Genomic DNA, 18212 nt, shown 5'->3' with positions numbered 1-18212 from the left:
TGAACTTATGTATTTGGATGTTTAGGGTGTATTACTGCATGGCTTCCATTTTAGAAACTGTAAACATGGCATAAAATAGTATTTTCATAATCTTTTGTTAATTGCAGAAATACTACAAGCCAATTTTCACAGAAGAATCCTACCTAGATCTGTATAGGAAGCAAAAAAAGCAACTTAACACACAGCAGCTTACAGCATTCAGACTGCTTTATGCCTGGCGGGACAAGATTTCACGACTCGAGGACGAAAGCACAGGGTATAATTACATTGCTTAAGGAACCTGAAGGAAAATATCCCTTGGGGCTATTGGTATTAGTGCAGATATTGATGCACAGTATTAACCACAATCTATTGCTGTAAGAAGTATGAGCCACCCCTAACAGTTAGTGTTTTGTAGCTTTCGTATATCTTGCATGTAACAAAAAAATTTAGTTGTATTTTGCAGATCTTGTACATTAGGCATAAAAGCTGATGCAAAATCATTAATAGCTCAGCATAACTAATTTCTTCCAAACAAAGATTATTACAGTTACAAATCTATGTTCTGTGGATGCTTCCTATTTGTCTTGACACTTCTAAAATGCCACCTGCATTCCATTTCCTTGGGTGCTTAATCCTTGGTCAGGTTCGTGCAAAGGGCATCAATTGGACTTGTGTACAAGGGAGAACACTTCTTGCTGGCACTGACACTGACACTATCTCCTACCCCCCCCCCCCCCCCCAAAACCCCGCTTCCCTGCCTGAATTTGGCCTTGTTGATGGTCACAGCCTGTCTAGTGATGGAACTGTACTGTGTCCCTTGCATATGCTTTTAACATGATTTTTGCAGCTTCCGTTATATGTATGAGAATCCATGAGTGTCCCGTGTTCTGGCTTTCATTAGTGGGGAGCTACAGGTAGTATTGCCCTCTCAATTTAAAACAAAATTGAAAACCAGAACTGCTCATTGTGTCAATCATTCATATTCGAAGTCAAGTTTTAAAATGCTGCTCTCAGTCCTCATCGAGTTCTGTGATCAGTGCAACCTGTTGCTCCTGATTCCCCAACTGTTCCTCAGTTCCAAGAGTTTGAAATAAATAGTCTGATTGCTTCACTTGTATTGTACTTCATGTAAAAAGTCTTCAGAGAAGCTGGCAGAAATAACTATTTCAAATATAAGCTGTTTTAAATTTTATACTATTTTTTAACAGGTATGTGCTACCCAACCACATGATGATCAAAATAGCAGAGGAGCTGCCGAAGTAAGTTATTCCCCCACTGTAGTAATATCGGAGTGTGGCAACAAAAAGCTTACCACATTTCACGTGAGAATGAGCTGCATACTTGTCTGAGGTCAGTTTCAGTTTGGGCACAAATTACCATGGGCGATGCCTGTTAAAGCATTCAATTCTCTTGTCATTTGACTCGGCAAAGTTGCTTTTATATTGGGTTGAATATCTTCCCGGCACTGTTGATTCTTGGTGTGTGTTAACTCCTACAGCCAAAATGCGGAAAGATCAGTTTGTCTTGCAAGGTCTTCCTGGTGGCCAGTCCTAACAAATCCAACACGTTTACTTGAAATGCAGCCAGCTCCTAAAATGCTGGTTTTGCTTCTCAGTAGCCAGTGGTCTTAGAGTGGATCTCATGCAGTGTAATTGCAGTATCACATGCTTAAACGTATGTAATAAACATGGACTTTTAGTAAAGTTGTGAAAACAACCAACACAATTTTATGCATTCAATAACAACTTGAATACCTTTTTCATCTTCATTCCTATTTAGTTTTCCTTGTCACTGCCAATTGGCTTCAGATGTATGTGGTGTAAAGTTTACAGTATAAGTTGGGAGTTAAATTGAGAAAATACAGAGTTTAAACTTGAATGAGTATTTAAATGGAAGAAAAGAAAAATTTGTATTTACATAAGGCCTTTCACGACCACCAAGTATCCCAAACGCTTTACAGCCAATGAAATACTTATCAAGTGTAGTCAGTGTGGTAATGTAGGAAGCACTGCAGCCAATTTACGCACATAAAAAAGCCTACTAACAGCAATATTATAATGATCGGCTGATCTTTTTCTGATAATTAAGAGATAAATATTGGCCAATATTTATTTATGAGAGCGCCTCAGTTTAAAGAGGGCACTTCTGACAGTGCAGCACACCCTCAGAGCTGCACTGAAATGTTGGCCTTGATTTTTGTGTTCAAATCCTGGATTGGGACTTGACTCCACAACATTCTGACTCAGGTGAGAGTGCCACCAAATGCTTTTAACCAACCAGTCAGTGCGAGCTTCTTTGCATTGGGATACAGACCTGACAATGTTAATCTAGGCTGCCAGTGGTGCATTACACTCTAGTTAGGTCTATGGTAGATGTAAGAGTTGAAATGAGATTGTTCTGTATCTAATGAAAGTTTACTGTACTCCTCACTCTATTCAGTTTTGATAAAGTTTCCATCACAATATTTTATTTTTGGGATATTTGTGGGAGTGAGGAGTCTTCAACTGCAGCATTTAGGTACTACTTTTCACGACTACTCGTCTCAAAGTGCTTTACAGCCAATGCAGTATCTTTGAAGTGTAGTCACTGTTGTAATGTGGTGTTCCAATCATTGTGATGTACTAATTCACAGAATTCTTCCAGTCCAAGTAGTTACTGCTTTCTTCCTTTCTCTCCCCCACCCCACCCATAGAGAGCCTCAGGGTATCATAGCTTGCTGCAACCCCATTCCTCCACTGGTTCGCCAACAGATCAATGAGCTGCACCTCCTGGTCCAGCAGGCACGTGATATGCCTCTTCTCAAGGTAATGGCCTAATTTTTGACTCCTCCCAATATATGGAATAATAAATTTTGATAAAGAACAGATTGTGGATACTGGACAAGTAGCTAAAAAGTTAGGAAGTTATTGCATGCGGCAACCTTGTTCCCATTTGCATTGGTGAATCCTGAAGTGGGCTATATACATAGATCTGAGCCAGACGGATAATTGTGAGCTTTATACTTAGCAACTACTGCTGATTCCCACCATGTTTTGTCTTAGCATATGCATATGTGCATAGAGAGCCAACTATTTAAATTGTTTTTTGAATGCCACATTATTTAGACCACAGTGGAGTTTGAAATGGTTACTCTGACCTCAGATATGTTATGGCTATATTGTTATGCAATAGACTATGTTGTGTAACAGAGCTGGGCTGACATAAGCAGGACGAGGAGAAAGCAATAAAAAGAGGAACTATGGATGGAATGATTGTTGAACAATCTGATATATCATCTGAGTCCAATGTTAGAGCATTGAAGAGCTAAAAAAACACTTTAGCTGGTTGTATGCCCTTTTTTTAAATCAGTGAGAGGCAAAAGGAAAATGGCAGGGATGGAAAACCGAGAATACTTGAAGATCAGGTCTGGAATTAAAATGTTTAGGGATTTAAACAGAAGATGCTGACAAAGTACAGTGGGTTCACTAACTTCAGTAAAAAACTGGACAACAGAGAAGGTGAAGCCACTCCCGTCAGCACATGATCTAACAATGGCTCTCCCTCCATACAACCCATTCCTCTATCTCTCATGATAATTCAAATACTGGACCTTACTAGTGCTTCCAGCTACTTGGGGTTAATGAGTGTTGTCATATCCTGTATTTAGTGGCCCCTGAATCCAAACTCCCTTTCCAAACTTATTTAACCTCTCCACAGAGTCCTTGAATGTGTTGTCACCTCCCAATCTGCACCCATCTTACCTCCAGTTCCCTCCAATTAGCTTTCTACCCTGACCTCACTATTGAAAGGGCCTTTATCAAAATCACAAATTACAATCTACTATTCAAGAAAGGAGGGAGAGAGAAAACAGGGAACTACCGGCTAACCTGACATCAGTCATCAGGAAAAATACTGAAACCTTTTGTTAAGAAAGTCATAACAATGGGGACTTGAAAATCAGAGCCTGATCAGACAAAACAAACATGGTTTTACAAAAGGGAAATCGTGTTTCACAATGTATTAGAGCTTTTTGAGAATGTAACTAGCAGGGTAGACAAAAGGGAACTAGTAGATGTAGTATTTTTGGATTTCTGAAAGGTAATTGATAAAGCGCCACACAAATAGTTAATAGGCAAGATAAGGGCTCATGGAGTTGGGTATGGAGAATTGCTTAACAGACAGGAAGCAGAGAGTAGGGATAACTGGGGTATTTTTGCATTGGCAGGCTGTAACTAATGGAGTGCTTAAGGGAAGTGTGCTGGGGCCTCAGCTATTTACAATCTATATTGAAGTCTTAGATGAAGAGACCCAAACTAATGCATTAAGTTTGCTGACAATACAATATTAGGTGTGAATGTAAGCTCTGAGGACACAAAGAAGCTGAAAAGAGATATAGACAGGTTAAATGAATGGACAACAAGAGGACTGATGGAGTATAATGTGGGGAATTGTGAGGTCATTCAGTTTGATAAGAATAACCAAACAATATTTTTTAAAAGTTGTGAAGCTTTTAAATGTTGATGTTCAGAGAAACTTGGGAGTATTCATACAACAGACACAAAATTACCATGCATGGTGCCATAGCCAGCCTGCTCATCCACCTTGTACACCATGCTTTCATCCACACAGATTGTGAGCACTTCAAACCTGTTTGACAATTGCAAAGTAACATCCCAGAAGATAATCGCAAAATCTGAGGCTCCTCCACTACCATCTGCTCGGTCCTTTTGCCTGCCTCGCTCATGGTCACATCCTCTTATCTCTCATTGCAGACCAAAACAGGTGTCCCTATTCTAAGAGGTGTGACCGTTTTCTGGAACAAAGTGTCCAGATATTTCTCATCCTCCTTTATGTTGCACAGTGTCTGCAGTTCAGCTTCCAGATCAAGAATCCTGATCTGGAATTCCCCTAGCTGTTTACCTTTTCTGCAGACGTGTTTGCCCTAGATAGCATTAGCATCCAATAGACCCCACATTCCACAGCTGCAATATAACACCATTGTAACTTAGTTATTTAGTTAGCTTAATTTCATTACTTTCTTAATTAGCTTGGAGGAATTCCTATGTATGTTTCAATTTACTGTGCTTAATAAGTTCCAGTACCACTAACAACTCAAAGTTACACGTTACTTAACTACTGAGGTATGTGTTTTAGGTGTTTAAAATTAAAATAAAATAATGAAATTAAACTTTTCGTTCTATTTTATTAATAAACGAGTTAACTCCTGTACCCTAAGCTGGCTATTAATACACTGCCCCTAACACTAAGCACTTACCAGCCAATCAACTTGCAAAAGTGCCTATGCTATTTTAAACCCTAGGAACAGAATTAACCTTAACCAATTACTAGATGCTCATCAAACAGCTAGCTTCTTTTCCACTATTTGTTTTCTTGTGCCGTTTTCAATCTCCCGACTGCCTCTCCACTCGTGCTGTTTACAGACTGCCAACAACCTCATCACTTGCACTGCTTTCAATCTCCTGACTGTCTCTCCACTCGCACTGTTTTCAGACTCCTGACCACCTGATCATTCATGCTACTTTCAGACTCCCGACTGCCTCTCCACTTGTGGTGTTTTCAGATTGCCTATCCCAGAGGGTTGTGGATGTTCCACCATTGAGTATATTTAAAACTAAGATCAATACACTTTCTGATCTCTTAGAATTAAGGGATATGGGGGCGTGGGCAGAGGGCTTGAGGTAGAAAATCAAAAATGATTGAACTGAATGGCAGAACAGGCTCAGGGAGCCATGTGGTCTACTCCTGCTCCTGTTTCTTATGTTCTTATCCAGTGTGACTATGACTGTGATAAGCTTTCCCCCCATCATCCTTTTCAGCCATTCTGCTGCCTTTGATATCACACCACACCATTCTCCTCTAACACCTCTTCTCCTTCATCCAGGTGGATGGGACTGCTCTCACATGGTTCCATTCCTGTCATAGCCAGAGAATCACCAACAGTGGCTTCTGCTCCTGCTAATACACCATTACCTCTGCAGCCCCCCAAGAATTTATCTTCGGTCACCTTCTATTTCTCATCTATTTACATGTTTCCTCTCAATGCACGAGAGAGAGTGCAGAGGAAATTTACCAGGATGTTGCCTGGGCTGGAGAGTTCTAGTTATGAGGAGAGATTGGATAGACTGGGGTTATTTTCCCTGGAGCAGAGGAGATTGAGGGGGTCATGATTGAGGTGTATAAAATTATGAGGGGCATAGATTGGTTAGACAGGTAGGAACTTTTCCCCTTGGTGGAGGGATCAGCAACCAGGTGGCATAGACTTAAGGTAAGGGGCAGGAGGTTTAGAGGGGATGCCAGGAAGACAGGCATGGACTTAATGGGCCGAAGGGCCTTTTTGTGTGCTGTAGACCTCTATGACATCATGTGAAGAATTTTCCCCTCGGCATGCGGGGGTGGGGCCCACTCGCCAATGCATAAAATGACGCGCAGTGATGTCAGGTGGGCATCCTGATGTCACCACGCGTCATTTAGATTGTCAGTTCGGCGAGCGCACAGCCATGTCAGCTGCGTGCCCGCCGAACTGTCGAAGGCCTATTAAGGCCATTAACAAAGTAATTGAAGCTGTTAAGAATGCTGCCCGTCCAACCTTAAAGTCAGACAGCCTTCGCATTTTTCATGAAACCTCATCCACGGGCGGGATGAGGTTTCATGAAGGGTTCGTTAATTAAATAACATTTTTTGAAAAAATTAATGGACATTTCCCAGCTCATGTGACAGTTTCACATGAGGGGACATGTCCTTAAAAAAATTTTTTTAACCTTAATTACATTTTTCACAACTTCAGCTAATCTCCCTGAGGCACTTCCGTGCCTCAGGGAGATTTCTGTGCTCTTTCGCATGCATGCATGAAAGAGCGCAAGCCCCGACTCAGGGAATCCCCCTGCTCACACAGGCCTTAATTGGCCTGCCCACGTAAAATGGCCGCCCGCTCCCGATTGGGGGCGCTGATCAGATTCGTGCTCGCTCTTGCCTGCCCCCACACAAACCCCCGCAACGGGGGGAAAATTCAGCCCCATCTGAAAATACAACACCAGGTTCCACATGTACATTACCAACACCCAGCTCCACCTCACCACCACACCACCGCATCTGATTTGTCACACTGCTTGGTCAACACCCAGTCCTGGGTGAACTCAAATTTTCTCCCAACTATATATTGGAGTGACCGAAACCAATATCTTCTGTCCCCAACACAAACTCTGTTCATTTCCGGTCAAGTGTCATCCCTCTCCCTGGTCACAGTCTGAGGCTTACCAAGATCGTTCAGAACCTTTGCATCCTATTTAAGCTTCTGACCCCATATCTACTCCATCACCAAGACCACCTGTTTCCACCCTGCCTGAGCTCATCTGTTGCTGAAACCCTTATCCTGGCATTCTTAGCTCCTAAAATCAACTATTCCAAATGCTCTCCTAGCCAGCATCAAATCTTGCATCCTCTGTCAAAACTCTGTTGTTCATAACCTAACTTGTACCTAGCTGTGGTCACCCATCACACCTATGCTCGCCGACCTACAATGACTTCCAGTTAAGCAACTGGTTGATTTTTAAAATTCTCACTGTTGGTTTGAAATCCCTTTAGGGAATCGCCCCTCCCGATCTCTATATAGTCCTACGGCCCTCCAAGATCTCTGTGCTCCTCCAGTCTGGCTGCTTGAGCATGACCAATTACTGCACTGTTGATGCCTTCCTTCTGTTGCCCAGGTCTTAAGCTCTGGAATTCTCTTCCTAAACCCCTCTGCTTGCCTCCCTCCAACAGTTCAAGAAGGCCGCTTACCACCACCTTCTTGCGGGCAATTAGGGATGAGCAGTAAATGCTGGCCTAGCCAGTGACACAAACATCTTGTGAAAGAATAAAAAAAGTTTGCAGGTATCCTAGGATTTAGTAACCTGCCAGTGTCACAAGTGATCTAACTGATAGTAGTAGCTCAGTGTCAAACTCAACATAAACCAACTTGAAGTTGCTTCCAGCAGGAGTGTATGTATCAGGGTTTGGTGTAGACCATGCAAACCTACCTTTGGTGTTCGTGGGTATGGCAGTTCTTTGATTCACTGGATTTGCATAATACTATGTTAGTCACCAAATGCATTTTTTAAAATTTCTTCTTCTCTACACCCATGTTTTTCTTTACATCAGATGTGTATCCATTGCACTACTGTGCATTAATAAGTGATAACATGCTTTAATCTGATTGCCCTGAGTGCGATGGAAATTCTTTTGACTTAACCACAATGTACAGTAAGAAACAGAGACAAATGCTCTTAGTTGCTAATGTTTTATTCTTCAGACAGAATCAACGCCATTGCAACAGAAGAAAGGCCCTTTACTAAAGGCAGATGTAAGTACTTAACCCTAATTGATCTATGGTTAGCATTTTACATTGCTCATTATAACAATATGTGATGTCATATATATATGTGCTTGCTGTTTAAAGAGCTAGTATCATTTGTTGCCTTAGAAGATGAACTATTGTCTTTTCTTGAAGTATCTGTAGCCATAATACTTTTTAAGTTTAATTTAATAAGCAATGTGCTGCTTGGTAGCAAATCAACATAAATTCCTGCTAAACAGGGAGATATCACTATAATTCTGTTTTTGCAGAAAACTGAGAACGTGCTCTTTGGACCTCATGATAGCTCCCACCTGTCAGGCAATGGCTCAGGTAGGCTGAGAGTTGTGGGCTTTTTTTAAAATTTCTCACTGCTTCTGCTGGCATTAGTATATTCAGTTCCCCTGGTGACTGTAGTCAGTCAGGATAGATGCATAAACCAGGGAAACCACATTGGCTCAAACCATTTACAGCAACGTGTGTATTGTTCGTCCAGACAAACTAATGATGTGTCCTCCCCACTCTGGTTTTGCCATTGTTCCTCCATGATTCAGCTCATTGGTTCACCCTCCCTTCCCACTCCGCTTTCCAGTCCTCTCTGATGCTTTTTGACTTTCAATTCTTACTTGTCCCAGACTCAATAACATAGCTCCACACCTTGCTTCACAGATTTTTCTACATACAAAAATTACAAGCGTATAAAGTCTGCATGGATAAGTCCACTTTGTACAGCAGTACATTTCTCAAAATTCTTCAAATGTTTTCTTCTGAGAACCTACTTGCTAAAGGATTTAAATTACTAAGCACATTTATTAATAGAATTTAATCACTTTTGCCCTCTGCCCATCCAAAAGACCATTTGGTCTGAGGGTTGAAGCAACATAAGAAAACTGAAGTGTCAATAATTCACTCAGCTATGACCACTTCACAAATTAAGCTGCACAGAAATTAGCTCTTCATCCTAAGGGCTGTAGACTGTATTGGAATGAAGAGGAACTTTCGTGACACTGACTGTAATAGCGGTGCAACTGGATCATTCCAGGTATCCGTTTTAAAGTCATGTTATGGGATTAAAATCTTCAAAATTAGAAGCAGTATTGGTTTCCAAAGGATTTGTACTTCAACCAGTAATGATCGCAGTACCTTCCAGAAAAAACCTGCTATGTTTGAATCATCTAAAGTAAGCAAGAGTTGAGAAGCTGAGTTCAGTTCCTGATTTTGGTTTTCGCCTTTTGCTGTATTGAATTATGTCATACTGTTTCAATGGACAGAATTTTCAACAGTGTCCTCATTTAATGGGGTTATCTTTCTCTGGTTAGATATATTTGCATAAAATTTGTTTATAAGTTTTAATCCATTTATTTTAAATGCATGATGAGTGTGTTATGAGTGCAAAAAAAAATTTGCATAGGTGTCACCTATAGCTTATTGACAGTGCACTAGCCTCTTTGTTGGCTGTAAAGCACTTTGGGACTCTCTGAAATTGTGAAAGGTGCTATGCAAATGCAAATCTTGTCTTTCTATGTCTAATATGTGCACAATAATTACTGCACATACACAGGCCATTTGGCAAAATTTTAACCATTGCGCAACCAGAGGAAATTAAATCTCTCCCACCATTCTGAAGCTTCTGGGCCTTACTATTGATTCTTTTCTCACATTGCAATATATAGGATAGTCATATTAACCTATATCGGTTTATAAAGTCGAAGCGTACAGACAAGTAAGAGTGTTAATAGCAGTCACCATACAACAGACAAGGTGAAATTCTTTATAAATTGCTTCAGTGCAATGCTGTTGAACTGGTAAAATAATCTCTTTGGAATAGTATTTAAATATTTGTAGTGGTTCTCTATTCCACAATAATATGTTACCTTATTCATCAGCAAGTCTCTTGCATTTCTTTTTGTGGTGTACCTGCTTGTATTGCAAAGGCATTAAATCAAGATCTTGAAATTATGCCATAGGGTATGAAAGTATGATTACTCTAATTCATTTTAAATTGCTGTCCACTGTTTTAGTGTATGAGTTAATCTCATTTAAAGTGCCTCCACCAAGATACTGGAAAGAAGAATTTTAAATAGATACCTTCAGCATTAACATGATTGCATTTCATGCTGTAATTTTGTGATCTTGGTATTACTTTAAGCCACTTAGTATCACCCCGGGAACACACAGAATTAGAAACTACTAATTTCGGGAACAAACGCTTAACTCCTGGTTGAACATTAAGTTAGATTCAAATTTAAGAATAATGTAATTGAATGTTGATCCACAGCTTATTTGCAAATGAACCATTAGAATTTGGCATTACTATTTGAAATTGCTGCTGTATTTCAGGAGCAGACTACAGGAGGGAAATGTACCTGAGTCACTGTGGCTGCTGGCCAAGGCGTGTGGCTTTCATATGACCCATTTATTGATTTTACCAGCTCTGCAGGGTACTGAAGCAGTTGAGCAACTGAACTGTTTCTGGGCCAATTACTGCCATTCTGAGCCAGCCTCAAGGAGGTGCTTGGCTCTGGCTTGTGCTTTCCTTACAGCAACTGAGTCCCAAGGTTAGACATTCAGCAGCAGTTGCGCAGTAAACCTGCACATCCTCCACCAATATCTCCCACCCTCCTCTATGCCCCACACCCACCCATCCTAGGACGCCATTTTCATTCTTTTAAAAGAGAACTTTTTGCCGTGAAATATATCACAGCACTCTCTTAGGTAAAATATGATGGATTTTCTCCACAATATGTGCAATACAAGTTGAGAAAATAAACAATATGCCTTATACCTTTTATTTTAGTGCCACTGATCCAAACCAGTAAACTGTTCCCTGAACTGGAGGATGACAATGTGACCTTGACACTCACTTCTGCCAAAGCAATTGTTACCATATTTGACGTAAGTGCTACTGTTAGTATAAACTCCACCAATTATTGGTGCGTACTGTGCAGTGATTTAAGGTATTTGCTGCACCTTTTAATGATTTCAATTCCTGATTTTAAACAACCAGTTTGTGTATGGTTTTGATGGACCTCAACAAAACTGCTGAGTGAGAGATGAGTTTCCTGAGAAATGCATTCTAGTAGTTAGCTTAACTATAAAACCGTACATTGTCCCAAAATAATGAGATGACCCACAGCAGTGAACAGCTTCAGAGATGGTTGAATCAAAAAAGAGAATAGAGGCTACTCATATCTATTAAATCTTGATAATCTAAGTGAATTTCTTAACATTTTTATCCAAGTTCCACCCTTGCACTCTTGTGAAGGTGCTGACCAGGTGGTGGGAAATGGTTTTAAGAGTACCAGAATTCCACCTGTACCTCATACAAAAGGCCATTCCCTACTTGTGAGCGTAGACATACTAACATATGAATTAGGAGTAAGAGTGGAGCCATTCGGCCTCTTGAACCTGCTCTGTCATTCAATAAGATCATGGCTAACCTGATTGTGGCCTCAACTCCACTTTTCCACCTACCTCTGGGAGTCGAAGGGTATTGGGGGTAGACAGGAGAGTGGTGTTGAGGCCACAATCAAACATTGAGCAGTAGTCAGTGACAAGATAGTCAGCTGCAAATAGTTTCAGAGCTGACCTCGATCTTGTTGTCATTCAGTATCTGCATTGACATTCATTTTCCAGTTGGGTGATGAGAAAATGTTCAGGAGGAGGAACCTTGACTCTCTTCTCTTAGTTAGGGGATGCCATGTGCCACCAACAACACGCCTATTACTACCCCAGCTGAAATGTTCTAGCTTGGCATTCCTGGTGTGGGTGACACAATTCCACATAGGATGGTGTTTTTACCAACTGAGCCAAGGTACTTTTCTGAAAGAGGCCTTAAATTGTTACAATAATGTTCTCCCTTTCTCTCCTCACTCCTACCCACTACAATTGAGAACAAGAAATTGCTGATAGCTACATAAAAATCACAAATATGTACATCTCACTTTGTGTGTAATGGGTTCCTGGACCAGCTAGGGCTTAATTTCTAACATTTAGCTTGACTTTATCTGGAGTATAACCTGGTGACGCCATGCAGTTGGGCAGTACAGTCATGTCACATCCTTTAACCAGGTGGTCCCAGGCTCGCTGCACTGCAAATAGTCATAGCATTGATCATGGTTAGTGTGCTAACTATTTAGACAATGGCAGAGATATCAATAAGACATTTCTTTTTAAAGAAGCCATCTGGTAACGTGTACAAAGTTTTCTCCATGTACTACTTTAGTGTAGGTTAAGTGATTTTTCCCCCCCTCCCCTCACAGGATCCTGCTACAAATGAAAAGGAACATGAAACATTGACAACAGCACAACAAAAAGCAAGAGCCATTTTAGAATCATTTGAAAACCCTTTCAGAATGGTAAGCTGCAATACAGAATTTTGTATGTTCAAAAATGGTTATGTATTTTTTCACAAGAATATATGAAAAACTACTGAATGAGAACAGTTCATCAACCCCGCCCCCCCCACACCACCCAGCTCCCCACTTCCTTCTACAGGTGTTAGCTTGGTTTGTTCAGTAGACACTCATCTCTAGATATGAAGGGTATAGTTTCAAGTCCCATGAGGATATTAATAGTATAGCCTAACACTCCCAATGCATTGCTGAGGAAATGCCACATTGTTGAAGGTGTCATCATTTAGATGAGATGTTAAATGATATGACTACACAAGATGGAGGAGTAACCAGATCGAGGTGTTTAAAACATTAAAAGGATTCAGTGATGTAGATATAGAGAAACTATTTTCTCTGATAAAGTAATCAAGAACAGGTGGATATGATCTGAAAATTACAGCCAGACCATTTAGACAGGTAATAAGCCCTTTTTTACACTCAATAACGGAAATTTGTATGTCTCCACACCAGATGGTTGTGGATGGCGAAGGACAGTTGGAATTTTCAAGACTGAGATAGATCTTTGTTGGGTAAAGGCATCAGGAGTGTAGAAACATGGTTAGTAAATGATGTGGACATACAGAACCCTATGGTCTAATTGCATCGTAGAGCAGGATGGAGAGACTGAATGAACAGGTCCCCTCTATTTTGTCAATCTCATTGCATTATTCAAATTTTCCTCAGGGTTTCCTGGCTAACATGCCTTTCCTACACTAAACTAACTGGGAAATGGCACAGTCATTCATCCTATTTTTTGAATGTTGCTGGCCTACATAACATACTGCATTGTGTGAATCCTTTTAGGACATTCAGTTTATGCAGGGGAGACGGTGGCATAGTGGTATTGTCTCTGGACTTGTAACCTAGAGGTCCAGGCTAATGCTCTGAGCACACAGCAGCAGGTGAAATTTGAACTAAATTGTTAAATTTGGAATGTATGCCTCATCTCAGTAATGGTGACCATGAAAAACTCACCTGGTTCACTAATGCCCTTTAGGGAAGGAAATGTACCATCCTTACCTTGTCTGGCCTAAATGTGACTCCAGATGCATAGCAATGTGGCTTGAACTGCCCTCTGAAATGGCCTAGCAAGCCACTCAGTTCAAGGGCAATTACTGATGGGCAACAAATGTTGGCTTTGTGATGTTCACATCCATGGTCAGGATTTTTCATTGGTTGGGTGGGCTCGGCTGCCCGACTGTCGCCCGCGATCGGCTCTGCACCGCTATTTTATGTGGGCGGCCCTTAAGTGGCCTGCCCAGTGTAATATGCAAGTGGTAGCGCTGAGCGCTACCTGTGCAGGAGGGAGCGTCGGCTTTGGTGCTCTTTCGCGCATGCGTGCTTCGATCTCCCTGAGGCACAGAGCTGCCTCAGGGAGATGAAGCATTTTTAAAAAAAAAATAAAAACAATAAAAATTTAATGAAACATGCCCTGTCTCATGTGACTATGTCACATGACATGGGACATGTTTTTATTTTTCAGAAAATTTTTTTATATAATCGTTAATAGTTTTAGGAAACGTGATCCCGCTCATGGATGAGTTTTCCCAAAAAATGTAAAGACCGCTTGGCCTTTTCACCTGCCCGCCAACTGTTAGGTTAGACAAGCAGCATAACATTCATGTTAATTACCTGTTTAATGGCCTTAATAGGTCTATCAATTATCGGCAGGTGCATAGCTGACTCCGGTGCACGTCCGCCGAATGAAATATCGCAAGACAGCACGATGACGTCAGGATGCACGCCCTACGTTATCACGTGTCATTTTATTTTCCGGCGGTCGAGCCCGCCCCCGCATGCCGAATGGAAAATTCTGCCCCATGAAAGAATAAATGATGTAGTGAGGTGCAAAATGCTAATTTTTTTCTTTTATAGATTGTATAACCTACTACACCATGTATTTAATATCCTGAGGGAGACTTTGATATCAGTTTGTAGAGTCCAGCCTTGTTTCTAATTTACCCATTATCTTTTAGATGGATTAATTCAGAATTTCCAAACTCCAAACACCAGCCGTCAAAGCCCCTGGGGCTAGAGCTTTGAAAAGGACATTTTTTGGTGCTTTTGCTACATAAATTCTCAATCAGAATACCAAGATCTGTTATTGTGAGATACCTGCAGATTGTTAGGAACCAGAATTTAATTTGACATGGCTACCATGGTTCTATGGTGTACACCTATGCAGTTCGTAGAAGTGTTGATGTAAGAACAATATTTTAGATTGTAATAGTATGTAATCCTTGTTACTTTTGATGAATATTGGCTCAGGCTGCTTTAAGATAGCATCAAGGCAATAAAAATGGGTCCTAGCAGTCAGATCAGCATTGCTGAAGGTAAGTCATTCACATTCCTCAACACAGGTGATGTGATTGGGGAGAAAGTATTGGGATTGCTAATCTCAAAACATTACAAAAGACAAAGGCCAGAGACAGTAAAGCCTCCACATTGTTCATTCTACATAAATATTGTGTATAAAATGTACAGGAATAGTTAAATCAGGTCAGAAAGTAAGATAGCAATGAGATACCAGTGCCACACTGTGCTGAAACAACTGTAAAACAGGTCTCACTCGTCTCTGCCCATTCGTCATAGAAATAAAGGCTGATGCAAATATTTGAGGCAGAAATAATCCCAATTCACTCATTACTTGTGCAAACACTAAAACTCTCAAAACTTTCTCCAGCTTATGACCCGTATTACAGCTGTTACCTTATCTAATGGGTTTAACAAAATTTGAAGAAATGTACTTGTTGTACATTTGTTGTTGTTTACATGTAATAAAAATGAACGGCTGATTACAGTTTCGGTGAAGTGTTTTCGACTTTAATGGAAGATCCATTAACAGTAATGATGTATGTTTGTAACCGTGCCTTTTGAGAGATGCAGAAAAAATAGGTCTGGATAATAAGTTCTGCAGGAGCCACTGCATCACTTTTAACTTGCTATAATTAGCTTTCTACTATTAAATGAATCTCATTGTATTTTGTTGAGTAATAAAGGTTTATTAAAATTATTTTTATTGGGGACTCCTTTAGTTAGATTTCCTTAGATCCCATTCTGTTAGTGATGTGATCATTTTAGCAGTATATCTGATGGTAAATGCTTTGGAAAGTGTTACGATTTTCCGAGAAAATCTGATTGGAGGAATTGTCAAGCTTTTTGTACAATGCTGTTACTAAAATAAATCTTAAGGTGTCAGCTATGGCTCAGCTGGTATCACTGTGAGTCAGAAGATTGTGGGTTCAATTCCCACTTCAGGACTTGAGCACAAAAACCAAGGCTGACACTACCAGTCCACTACTGAGAGAGTGCTGTACTGTCAGAGGTGCTGTCTTTTGGATGAGACATTAAACTGAGGCCTGGTCCGCCCTCTCGGGTGAATGTAACAGATCCCATGGCACTATTTTGAAGAAGAGCAGGTAGTTATCTCCAGTTTCCTGGCCAATATTTATCCCTCAATTAACATCCCAAAAACAGATTATCTGATCATTGTTGCCTTGCTGTTTGTGAATTCTGCTATGCAAATTGGCTGCTGTGCTTGCTACTTCATAACCGTGTTGCCGCTTTGAAAGTACTTATACAAATACAAAATACTGTAGATGCTGGAAATCTGAAACAAAAACAGAAAATGCTGGAAATGCAATCCGTTTCACGTGCTCTGCTCTCCTCTCTTCCCTTCCTTCCCAGAATCATCTTCCCACTCCTCCACCATTTCCACCACCTCGAGCATGATGCTACCATCAAACACATCTCCTCCTCCCCTCCCTTTTCAGCACTCCAAAAGCACCGTAGATACCAGAGTCTGTTCCTCAGGTACCCAAAGGCATCCACTCCTTTTCCTAAGGCATGTTTCCATGCACGCGCAAGAGATGCGACACCTGACCACTTCACCTCCTCCCTTCTCACCATCCAAGACCCCAAACACTCCTTCCAAGTAAAATAGCAATTTATTTGTACTTCTTTCAACTCAGCATACTGTATTCGCTGCTCATAATGTAATCACATCTACATTGGGTAGACCAAGCGCAGACTGGGTGACCACTTTGCAGAATACCTCCATTCAGTCCACAAGCTTGATCTCGAACTTCTAGTTGCCTGTCATTTTAAATCTCCACCTTTCTGCCACTCTGACCTTTCTAATCTTGAACAGCCTTCTGGACTTAACATTAAATTCAACAATTTTAGATCTAACTTTTGCTCCCATTCGGTTTCGTTTTTCTTTGCTCGTTTGTTCATTTTCCCTTATTTCTCTCTTTCCTTTACTTTGCTTTCAGGCAACAGCTGTTCAGAATCCTGCCATTCAAATCTCCTTTCGATACATCTTTTGTTTCTTTTCTTGGCCAATTATCACACCCTTTGGCTTTGCATCACGACACCTTTTAGTCATTGAACCTCTCCTGCCCTCTACCCAATCATAGACTCTTCCTTTTGTTCTTCTTCCCATTGTCCCCTTTTCACATGCTCAAAACCAATTACATTTCTGACTTTTCTCAGATCTGATGAAAGGCCACAGACCTGAAGTGTCAACTTTGTTTCTCTCTCCACAGTTGCTGCCAGATCTGATCAGTATTTCCAACGTTTTCTGTTTCTAACTTCAAAATACTTCATTGGCTGTAAAGCCTGGTGGTCATGAAAGGCACTATATAAATTCAAGTCTTTCTTCCTTTCCTGCCCGTTTGGCTTTCTTATTAGGGAGGACGGGTAAGTGGTGAGATGATCTCTAATTCATCCTGCTTGAGCACATTATCTATCTGGCAGTCTCTGAGCTTCCATGCCTGTAGTTGTAGTGAGGTGTATAGACCAGACAAGACGCAGTCAGTTGGCGGCTGGTAAATGCATGATTTTTTTTTTCCCCTTTGGGGTCTAATGAAAAGAAAACCTTTTCGCGTTCTTTGAAAAATATTTTTGTTCTGCAATTTTCAAAAATTCTTCAATAAGACTGGAGGAAGGTATAAGGTGGAATTCGCCATGGGTCCGTATTAGGAGCCCTGCTTTTCTTGATCATATATTAAAACCTAGGCTTGGTGTACAGGGTGCAATTTCAAAATTTGCAGATGACACAAAACTTGGAAGTGTTATGAACTGGGAAGATGGTGATAAATTTCAGGAGGAGAATGGTGAAATGGGCAGACAAGTGACAGATGAACCTTATTGCAAGAATTCATTGTAGTGGGAAGAATGAGGAGAGGCAAAATAAATTAAAGGGTTGTTAAGAGATCCAACTCACCTTATCATCGAGCAGGGGCCAGGAACTGCAGGTCTCAGTATTCACAGAGTTTCTGCGCATACAGGGACAGGGAACAGGAGGTGCATTTGCAGTCCCGCGTTTGGAATTCTTTGGGCTGAGGACAAGGACCCATTGCATCTGTGTAAAAAAGAAAATGACATGGATATCCTAATCGTGTGACCCAGGAGTGGGGTGCCATACTAGAGAGGAGTCCCAGACATGGGACAGGGAGAGAACCAGGAAGGAGCCACAAGGAGGAGATCACTAGTAGGAACCACTG

The 18212-nt window shown here is 40.9% G+C and overlaps 1 protein-coding gene across 1 annotated transcript in view; it reads left to right on the top strand.

Annotated features, from left to right (window-relative positions):
- The window catches only part of exosc10 (exosome component 10), a 56271-nt gene that overhangs the window by 26584 nt on the left and 11475 nt on the right, over nt 1–18212 (top strand). Inside the window, exons 12-18 of the mRNA XM_041206389.1 lie at nt 108–256; nt 1191–1241; nt 2675–2786; nt 8270–8320; nt 8584–8644; nt 11109–11206; nt 12574–12669. Of these exons, the coding sequence (XP_041062323.1) occupies nt 108–256; nt 1191–1241; nt 2675–2786; nt 8270–8320; nt 8584–8644; nt 11109–11206; nt 12574–12669 (618 nt within the window). The remainder of the gene's footprint in view (nt 1–107; nt 257–1190; nt 1242–2674; nt 2787–8269; nt 8321–8583; nt 8645–11108; nt 11207–12573; nt 12670–18212) is intronic.

Source organism: Carcharodon carcharias, chromosome 15 (genome assembly GCF_017639515.1).
Source record: "Carcharodon carcharias isolate sCarCar2 chromosome 15, sCarCar2.pri, whole genome shotgun sequence".
Taxonomy (NCBI): Eukaryota; Metazoa; Chordata; class Chondrichthyes; order Lamniformes; family Lamnidae; genus Carcharodon; species Carcharodon carcharias.
This window is presented reverse-complemented; position numbering and strand designations above follow the sequence as displayed.